This window comes from Triticum urartu, chromosome 2A (genome assembly GCF_056163025.1).
Source record: "Triticum urartu cultivar PI428250 chromosome 2A, HENAU_Tu73, whole genome shotgun sequence".
In the NCBI taxonomy this organism is placed as follows: domain Eukaryota; kingdom Viridiplantae; phylum Streptophyta; class Magnoliopsida; order Poales; family Poaceae; genus Triticum; species Triticum urartu.
In genome coordinates this window covers 551,885,999-551,896,366 of record NC_141874.1, presented here as the reverse complement: position 1 = coordinate 551,896,366, position 10,368 = coordinate 551,885,999, and the positions used below count along the sequence as shown (strand labels likewise).

The 10,368-nt window shown below is 46.3% G+C and overlaps 1 protein-coding gene across 1 annotated transcript; it reads left to right on the top strand.

Moving 5' to 3' along the window:
* Positions 1-641: 641 nt before the first annotated feature.
* LOC125538689 (uncharacterized) lies at positions 642-7,909 on the top strand. The gene is made up of 4 exons (XM_048701957.2): positions 642-949; positions 1,856-2,108; positions 3,639-4,776; positions 5,204-7,909. Exons 2-4 carry the CDS (start codon positions 1,948-1,950, stop codon positions 7,613-7,615), a joined length of 3,711 nt encoding a protein of 1,236 aa, XP_048557914.1. The 5' UTR covers positions 642-949; positions 1,856-1,947; the 3' UTR covers positions 7,616-7,909.
* Positions 7,910-10,368: the final 2,459 nt, after the last annotated feature.

Genomic DNA, 10,368 nt, shown 5'->3' with positions numbered 1-10,368 from the left:
ATGAGGCTCCTCTTAAGATATTCTTTGGTTATAAAATCACGCTTACCAATAAAAACATACGTGATAATACACGTTTGTCACAGTAGGTCATGTTTTCTGCATGTACATTTGTTTCGATTTTATGAAGATAGTCATATCTGTGCTATCGCGGAAGTGCTTCATGACAATAATCCATTTATCAACACGAAAGTATCCACTTCCGTGACACCCGTGATGATAAATGACATGTCATGGAAGTGTTTTCGTCAAGAGTAACCGACACATGACACCCACCGTAACGGGTCGCCGTTAAGTTATCGGATGCGGGTTTTATATCCGATACCTGTTAACAGCCCCGGCCTATGATGATTTTCCACGTGTCAATTTCTTATTCCCAAAGACCACATGTCAGCTCTGCGTTGCAACATGTGTCACCATTCAACAGATGATACACGCCAATTAAACAATGGCACGTGAGACGGCACAACCGTGGTTCTTTACTTAAAAAGCCAGCCCAGTCAAAGTTAGCGGGCCGGCCTATATCTCTCTCTGGAGCTGCAGTTATTAGTGGCAGACCCCTCGCTTAGGTTGGCTGAGAACCAGATGCCTCCGGGGTGCGAGTGGTTGGTGTTTCCTTCTCTTCCTTTTTGTTTCACATCACCGCTAATTTTACTCACTCCACCATTGCTGGGTGGAAATGTCAAAGAGAAAAGCATATACTATCGCTGAGTGGAACTACTAACCAGGAGAGAGAAGGCGAGATAGATTAGGTGGTAGTCTGACTCCGCACGCTTCTCCCCTCCCCCTCTCTCCTCTCCTCTCCTCTCCCTCTCCCCACCCCCCCAAATCGAAATCCCCCACCCATACTGAGCCAGTGAGCTCCACGCTCCTCCCCCAGCTCGCCCCGGCATCCCGTCGCCGGGTGGATCTACCGGGACGCGGGCGCGCGTGCGCGGCTTGAGGAGCAAAGGTGAGGACTTTCCTCTATCTTGCTGTGATTTGTTAGCCTGTTCTTGAGATTTCTCCGCTTGGATCGACCCGTGAGCTCCTTTTCCTGCCTCCCCCCCCCCCCCCCCCCCCCTACGCTAGCTCCCCTCTTTCTTCATATCTTGCGACGAGTGGGGCGTGGGCTGTGCTGTGCGTGGATCTCCTTTTGGATGTTTTTCTTCTTCTCGGGCTGTTCATGCTGGATCTTAAGCTATTTTTCCTTTGATGCTTGTGGTGGTCTTAATTAACCACACGGAGAAGGTTCTTGGTCTGGTTCCTGCTCGCCTTTCGTAGATTTGGTGCGGATTATGCCCTTTCTTTCTAATTTTGTGCTTCGCTAGCTAGGCTAGTGCTCCTTTATTTCCCCAGGCCGAAGAAAAAAAAAATCCCCTTTTGGGCCAGAGAGAGGCCGAGATTATGCAGCAAAATCCTTGTGTTGATTTCTCACCACATATGTTCCCTGGTTAAACTACCCCTCCCTCCTCCCTTTCTCCATTTTTTTGTCTATTTATTTCCCCATCAACAAAGCAGTACCAGATAAGCTAACCTCATGTGCTTAGCAACTGTTCATCTCTTGTTACCTCATACTGCCTTTCTGCAAATCCTTGCAAGAGCTGTGTGACCTGTGTAAGCTTCCCACTAATCCACTTCTTGATTTGCCCACCAACCCACTTGTGCTTTAGACTACTGATATTTCATGTGGGTTTCGTCTTCGACTAATCTAAGAGTAACTTGTCTTCCACCCCTCTTCTTCTCTCCCCCTCTCCACTCCAATCACTCCTCCATCTCCCTTCCACATAAAATGACACGATAGATTCCCCGAGAAGAGCTCGTCTGATGGGTGGACATGAAATAACATGTGGGTCTTGGTTTCTGTTTGCAATTGCAGGTGCCTGATGAGGTAGTTGGGGGCAGTCAAGGAAGCAAAGGTTCTTGCTTTCCACCGGGTGAACTTACTACCTCGTTACATTCACCAGATCGATGCTATCCAGTGACCACCCTTCAGGCCCCTCGTGCTCCTCCCAGTCTGTGGTTCGGGGTGTGGGTGCTGATCCAGCGACGTTCCACGCCGCCGACTCTCCGGAGTTGGCACACCAAGATCCTGCGGATCTTGTCCAACCGTGTCCCACCTTCTCCATAAGGTGAGAAATAAGAGGGACCTTTCTGATTATTGGTTTAGTACCTTGTGATACGGTTTAGCAGCTTGGGGTTTATTATCTTCTTAAAATGGTGGATTTGCGTCTTTCTGATCCATACGCACCGCACGGATTAATTATTGGGTGTGCACTGTTGCTTTCATGGGGTTAATCTGTGTTGTTGTGGTGGGTGTCTGACTGGCTATGGGATGAGGCTGTCTGGCTGTGGGTGTGGGGGGAAAGGATCCAAGAAACTGAAACATGCAAAAGGGATTCCTTGTTCCATGAATCTAATTTGACAGCTGTTTACAGCTAACGTTTCCTTTTATTTCTTTTTTCCTATCTTTTTCCCTACTTAGTGATGTTATGCTGTAAATAGATATGGTGATTTTAGTTCCTTATTGATGTTTTCCTCTCCCTTTTCTTCCTTTTGACATAGTCCAGTTGACCATTACTTAAGCCATTTGAATACTATATATACGTGGCATATATGGTTTACTGGAGAAGAAGTGTCAATGCTTCTGGTTAGTGGCGTGGGGGTAAAAGCAAGAACCGGGTTACCCTATTGGATGCGGTGTAGCGGATTCTATTATATGTGATGCCAAAGTAATTTATCGGGCATATTTTGAGAGCGTAATAAGACACCCCTTCTTGAAGCTTGTTTGGAAAGTGTGGGTGCTGTAGAATTGCTGGTTCTTCAGCTGGTTGTTCATGCAGGAGCATATCCCAACGGCGGACATGCGAAAAGACATCCCGAGTGACGGAGCCACAGCCCGGCCAGCTTGGGCAGCTGCTCCACTGGAGAAGCCTCCACTAGTGTAATCACTGCTTCAGGGTTTCAACGTCAGTTCTTATGGCCATTTGCTCACCGAGAGTGCAACTATCAGACCTTGCCCCGGCTCGACAAGCTGGTTCCGCCACTGGGCATCCCCAATGACAAGTAGTGCTGGTTCTGCAAAAACACCTTGGAGACTGCGTGCCACTTTCTGGTATGTTGCCCATTTGCATGTGCGGTGTGGCGAAAGGTTGCAGTCTCCTCGCATGCGGCTATGGGCAAGTAGTGCCAATGACAAACATGCCACAAAGGAACACAGCCGGCTTTTTTTAGAGTGAGCTGATAGCAGTTGTGGGATTCTTGTGATCATCAAGGGATAGCGTCCATGTGAGCAATGGGTGGGGACTATTGGACTTGGCTCTTCTGTCAGGCTCCGTATAGTTTTATCTTTTTTCTTCCGGAATTGCTGTGTCTAAACACCCACCATCTCATTCCAAGAGCTTCAGTGTTTACGGTATTCTAAAGAGGAAGGTGTGGCTGTGTTGTTAAAGAAAGATAAATCCCCTTGTGGCGGTGACACTTTGAAATTTGTATTCTAGTTCAGGTTGGCTTACTTGGGCATGAATTTATGTTAAACATAAATTCAATTTAAATCCGAACCATTTGAACAAAATTTATTTAAATTTGTTTTTCATCCAAATCATTCAAAGGAAATGTTTTCAGTATTTTTTATGCTAATGCGTCTGTTTTTATCTTACCAGAGATTATGTTTTTGATTCGAGGAGCAAAGGCATCAAGAGAAGTTGGCCTTTCCACCCGCAGTCGCTGGAACTTTGCTTGAAGCGTGGAGTTAAAGATCTACTGCCTCCATTCGAGCCTCCCGATTTGCTCCGGTCAAGGTCTTTCTATACTTGCGTAGACTCTGAGCAGTCTGCTGCAGGCCTAGAAGCCGATGCTTTTGTTGATTTGGTAAAGGCTAGAGAAGCTGGTTTGACAAATGTGAATACAACTGGTATCAACCTCCAGTCATGTCAATCAGCAGATGAGTCACTTGGTCCATCTCAATACACTCCTACAGAGGGTGGGAAGACTGCTACTGACCAAGGTGGAAATATAAATGAATTAGGCCATACTAGTGAGGCTATACAAGCATATCAGGAAGATAATATTTGCACCAAAGCAAGTTCGCAGACAGAGGTTGCTCGACCCTATTTGAAAAGTCTTGGCTCATCACGTGAGACTTCAGAAAAGAAGGGCAAGTTGCTAGTCAAGTCAGGCTCTATGACAGATATCCGTCAGAGAAAAGATTTATCATACAACTCTAGCTCGGTTTCGAATCCAAAGGCTTCAAATACCTGTCCTGTTTGCAAAGTCTTCTCGTCTCCATCAAATACCACTTTGAATGCACACATAGATCAGTGCCTTTATGCTGTGTCTAATGCCGAGCCAGTAGTAGAGACGGTTATTGTGAAGCCAAAAGTGAAGCAGAGGAAGATGCAACTGATGGTGGACATTTACAAGACAGCCCTTCCATACACTCTTGATGACCTTGATCGGAGGAACGGGACTAACTGGGCTATCGATTTGTCTGTGCCATCTGTGAACAAGGTGGTTTGCACTAAGAACCGTAGCCCACGAGTGGTACCATCTGAAGCAAAAGATAGTGAAAGAGATAGTGATGTCTATGTTGATTCAAATGGCATAAAAATCAGAATTTTATCCAAGCCTATTGGTGCACCTTTGGTCTTGGGCAATGATGGTTTAAAGCAAGTTGAAAAGCACCAGACTGGAAAGAGTACATTGATGAAAAAGACATCCTTGGAATCTAAATCATTTAGGAATAAAAAGTTCAAGGTACATGGAAAGAAGTGCAACCGACTAAACCATTTGAAATCTCAGGTATACAATTTAGTTAGTTTCATGCGTATATTTTACTGTAATTTAAGTAGGTTTTGTGTTTAGCTTACATAGCCTTATCCTTGGACCTAAACCATTTTGGTTCCTTGGAGTTCACGCACATGACTCATAATTACTTAAACCTCTTAGATTATGGTTCAGATTATGTTGATTGACATGCTTGCTAATTTTATTTGAGCTCTTTGCTTCTGTGAGAAGCTTGAAAAGTCACAGTAGTATTCAAAATGCATTCTCTGTGGGTTAATTTAGTTCATGAATCATTTTGATTTTACAGATGCCATGTTGGTTGGTGGAATTTTTATTTATGTTACTGAATTTATCTACCAAATCGCATATGATGTTAGCTTCCTCTCCAGTCTATTTCATTCAATAATATTTCTGTTCATTTATTCCTTTGATACATGTCCAGGTTGAATTATACCCAGATGGGGATATCCATGCTGACACCTCTGAGGAGGAGCTGATCATGCATACACAGAAACCTACTGAAAGCAGCAGTTGTGGTCGTTCGGGAACTATAAGGCAATGGGTGTGCTCCAAGCGTTCGGGTATCACTAACAATTTGAGCAGAAAGTCAAATAGTATATCGTCAGATAGCATGAAACCTGGAACAAAGAAATTGGCTAGGAGCCGCATGATTGGTGGCTTTGATGATCCTCAAATTACAGAAAGTTATACTGAGGCATTTTCTTCACGGTCAACAGAAGAGACAGCCACCACTTTGGAAGTCAATGGAAATGATGATCAGGAAAGGGTTTCTTCAAGATTGTTCAGATCAATTCCCAGATGGTCATCAGAAAATCCTTCATCCAGCAGTGCCTTCCCAAAAGTACCTAGATCAGCTGCTACTCTTGCGAAGAGAAAAATTAAGGAGATTGGAAGAAGAGAAGCTTCTAGGTCTGATAAGTATGATACAGTGAGGAATTCCACCTCAACAAAATGCTCTGAACCTTGTCTTTCTGTTTCCATTAGAGGTCTGAGTAATGATGACTCAAAGAGGACAGTGTCTACTTCTAAGGTGTTAAGAAAACACAGATCTGTATCGAGGACTCGCAAGCGTGACTTTTCACCTTCTATTAGTGGGCTAGTCAATGATTTTGGTCAAGAGCATGAACTTGATCACAGACATGTAAACAATACCTTCAGCGTTACTAATAATGGCACATCCGATAAGGTTGTAAAGCATACCCAAGAAGATACCACAGATAATGATATCTCTTATGGAACTGACATGCTGGCATTGGGGCAAGGGGATCATCAGCATGATGTGACACAACAAACAACAAGTACGCATATGGATTCTGAAGGTGAAGAACATGCAACTCAAATGCAATGTACCTCGGTCTCCAGAAATACTCATGAAGACTGTTGCAGTGCAATAAGTAGTGGTTCTTTGAGTCTTGAAAATAGCAAAACTGTGCCCAAAGGAAGTTCATCAATGCAGGATCAATGCTCCACTAAGCAATCCACACATCATACTCATGTGTCAAACATTGTTACCAATAATGAGATGGAGGAATGTCAGGTAGACCCAGCTTCAACTAAGGAATCTAGCACCTGCTTAACTAATAACAGGGAAATGGGTCTTGCAACTCCTCGGGATAACTCGTCAATAACGTCGAACAGAGAAGACTCTAACCAAGATCATGTTTTTTTGGCATTTGGTCGGGACTCATCAGACTCTCCTATTTCGGTTGCCTCAACTATGTCTTCTCCAGTTGCTTTGAATGGTTCAAGAAATGAAGAGTCAGGACCAGGCCAATCGACCGTAAAGGTTAGGACACTTGAAAAGAGCATGTCTGGGAGCTCAAATCAGGAGACGAAGTCGATGCCTCCAGCTAGAGAAGGTGAACAGTTGGCTAAGGAGAAGTTGTATTGCTGCTCTTGTCGTGAGAGCATCTCCAGGGAGCCTCACTTAGACCATGAAAGTTCAACAGCCAGATCTGACACTTTTGCTAGAAAACAAGTTCCACAATTGCACATGGGTTTACGGACATCATCATCTTTCAGCACATACCAAAGAACAGACACAAATTCAAACCCTTACTTAGATTCACATGGTCAGCTATTAACTGGCAAAGTTTTAACTGAATCTTCCATGAGCTCCCTGTCTTATGCGACAGATTGTATCAGACCAGCATTGCAAACTCAGCTTCCTTCGCCGCCTAGTCCTATGTTGAGACTGATGGGCAAGAACTTGATGGTGATGAACAGCCAGGAGAGTGGGCGTCCTCAAGCTCCAAAGCCAGACTATATGCTGGGAGGGAATTACATGCCACCTGCTAGTTTTGTGCCTCCAGACTACCAACATAGTCATTCTGCATTCATCGACAGAACTCCATCAGCAAGGAGTCACCAGATTCCTCTTCCAAGTGTTCAAGCTGGCAACTTTGTTGGGCCTCCAATGCATGGTGGTTTCATGGTGCAATCTAATCATCATTCTCTGCAGAAACCATACAGGAACCCTGCTCCAGTCATGCATCACCCTACCTACATGATGAAAGAGGTTATCATGATTAATGATGATCCTCCTGAATGCAGAAGTGAGCCACAAGTCAGTATGCATCCTCCCACTGGAACCTATCCAACATCAATCTCCGTCCCAAACAATTTTGGGCCCAGGCCATTTTACTGCCATCCACCGCCGATGCAAATTTTGCCAAGGGAGAATTTTGCTGGATCGATGCCTGTTTTCCCAATGTTTGGTGCTCAAAGGCAGCAAGTCAGATATAGCCAATCCTTACATCTCACCCCGTCTCGTGTCCAGCCTCCACAAGGTTACATAAACCCACATGTCTACTATCCGCAGGATTTACGGTGACTACTCAGTAACCCAAATGACCAAGAGAACTTGAAATGAGATTTGTGATGGGTCTAAAATACTGGGATCAGTGATGAACCCGTCTTAAGATGCCTGACTCTCAACAGGAATTTTTTTTCCACATAGATTTGCTTTCTTTAGTTGTCTTTTCAGGTACACATATTTGCCCTCAAAGTGTTTTAATTACATTCTGCAAAGTTGCAGTACATTATAGCATGGTATTTTTTCCAATAGTGACCAAGCATACATTTCACTATTTATCAAATAAGCCAATAATATTACAATTACTGGCCAGTTTTCCTCTTCTTTCTTTTTGGTACTTATCTTCCACTCTGCTCCCTGGGAGGTTCGTCGCCAGTTTGTGGTACCTGGTGCAACTGCAGTATATGTTGCCAATATAACATAATGAACTAATTTGCATTACACGGAGAATAACAAAGCGATTTGCACAACTGTATTTATCCAGTTTATGAGCTAATTTGGAGTAGCTACCGATGTCCTTTGTGAGGCCAAATCATGTTTCAAGAGAAAAATGCTCCAATTTCTAATATTTTAAGCGTCCAATTTATAGTTTGGTTCGACCATTGTTGCTAACTGACTTTTTTGAGGGATTGCTATCTGAAACTTGGGAGTTGTTTGGCAATCCACCGGCTCCCCAGAATTAAGGATTTGTGGAGTACCTATTTGCTCACTCCACGATTTTGAATTGCAGCTCCACCTGCTCCGGGAGTGGAGTGGAGTGGTGGAGCGGAGTGGAGTGGTGGAGTGGAGGGACTCTCAAGAGGCCCTTATGGTAGACTCTGAAGAGGCCCTTATGGTATCTCGAGACCGCCATCCAATGCTGCCCGCATATATTTCAAACACTTTTTTAATAAATTGGATTAAAATTCATGTAAACACAGCGGATTTTATATAAACGGGACGAAATTCATTACATTTTGGAAATTTTTTAACTAAAATATCTAAAACTCTTTGCACGTCTGGCCGTGTGGAGCTTCATTCCCACGATATGGATATAATACATTAGTCTAAGGCCGGCCACGGCGGATCCCTTTGTCTTTCCCATGTCTCGTCAGACTGTCGTGAGCTCTGGAGGTATATTCTTTCCTCGTATCTGCCCTATGTCCGGATGCGTTGCTCATGCTTGAGTTGGAGGCGATTGGGGGTTCCGCATCCATGAAGCCGAGGCAGGGTCCGGATGCGTTGCTCATGCTTGGGTTGGAGGCGATTGGGGGTTCCGCATCCATGAAGCCGAGGCAGGGTCGACAATGGTCTGCGTTGAACAGGGTAAGACACCGACTGTACGCGGGTGTTGCCTCGACGATGGCCTTCATCGGACCCAAGCAGCGGGCGGCCTCTCGTGTTCTACTTCTCCTTGATGATCTCGGCGGGTGCGGACGTGCTGGACGCCGCACAACCGACCTCCACCGGCAGGGCATGGTCAAGGACATGTTGACGGCGGATGGCGCGAGCAGCAGCAGCAGCAGCACGAGAGGAGCGGGGCAACACGGCGTCGTCCACGGCAGTCACGATGCTTGTGTCGTCGTGGTCCACCACGTACCGGCCTGGAGCAACACGCCACTAATCGACGAGCTGGCTTGGAGTGGTGAGTTGCTGAACCACTCGCCGGCTTGGAGCTTCTGCCTCCGCGAGCTGGCCTGCAGCCGTCTGGACCGTAGACGAAGGCGGACCAGAGAGTTGTCTGGCTTGTATCTGGCGGGCTCGACGGGCCACCGAGCCAGTTTATATGCTGGAGAACTTGGCTTCCTGCTTGCGGATGCCATGGAGTTTGTGGAGAAAATGGTGTGCATGCAGGAGACGATGTGATTTTTGCCCGACGTTTGGCATCGTTTAAATAGTGGGAGGACGACCTGAGCCAATTGGCGTTGTGGAGTTTGTGGAGAAAATGGTGTGCAAGCAGGAGACGGTGTGATTTTTGCCCGACGTCTGGCATCGTTTAAATAGTGGGAGGACGGCCTGAGCCAATTGGCGTTGTATTTAATGATGGGCGGCTCGCGAACGGACGTGTGAACGGAGTAGGTTTTTCGGCACACGCGTGGGTTTTATTGGAGGAAGGCGGGCAGTCTGTGGCCGTTTGAATGCCGCAAGGGGGCTGTTCAGCCAGGCGAGCAGCAGGCGTCCTTTCTCAGCAGGCGCACCGCTTCAATGCTGTCAGTGAGATGCCGCGTTTGTCTGCGCCGCCCTCCCGTCCGGTCAAATCGCGGGCATCAATGTCGGCCGCTGCATGCTCTGGGCCGGCATGAATGCGGCGCAGTAAGCGGCTCGATGCATGGGATGGAAAGCACGTGAGGGGCGGGTGGGGGGTTCGGGTGGGCCAGGGTGGTCAGAAGCGAGTGTGGGTGTTGTCCGGACGCTCACAAAGCCCCCCCCCCCCCCCCACCCTCACATTTGTCTTCTGTTTGCGGAAGAAAACACATCCGGACTGTCTTGCAGACGGATACATGCATGCGTTGGATGGCTTCCACGGTTCAGATAGCATGATATGGCCGTATGCAGGTGGGTTTGAGGGTCGCTGTTGGAGATGTCCTTAGACTCTTTAAGCTTGTATATACATAGGGAATACTAGGGCTCCCCCACCTTCTGTCGACCTGTCTCGTCTTCTGTGGACTTAGGGCCGTGAAGGCGTGATGGATTTTAGACTTAGCCAGTTGGAAGGCTCTTGATTCGTTTTTAAATGTTCTTTTGTTGTTGAGTTATTTAGGGTTTATGTCTTGTTCATGAAGACGAGGCGA

Bases quoted from the DNA above. Each gene is read 5' to 3' on its own strand.
- LOC125538689 (XM_048701957.2), top strand. From the start codon at position 1,948: ATGCTATCCAGTGACCACCCTTCAGGCCCCTCGTGCTCCTCCCAGTCT. The intron at 2,109-3,638 runs GTGAGAAATAAG...TTATCTTACCAG, and splicing joins TGTCCCACCTTCTCCATAAG to AGATTATGTTTTTGATTCGA. The intron at 4,777-5,203 runs GTATACAATTTA...ATACATGTCCAG, and splicing joins TAAACCATTTGAAATCTCAG to GTTGAATTATACCCAGATGG.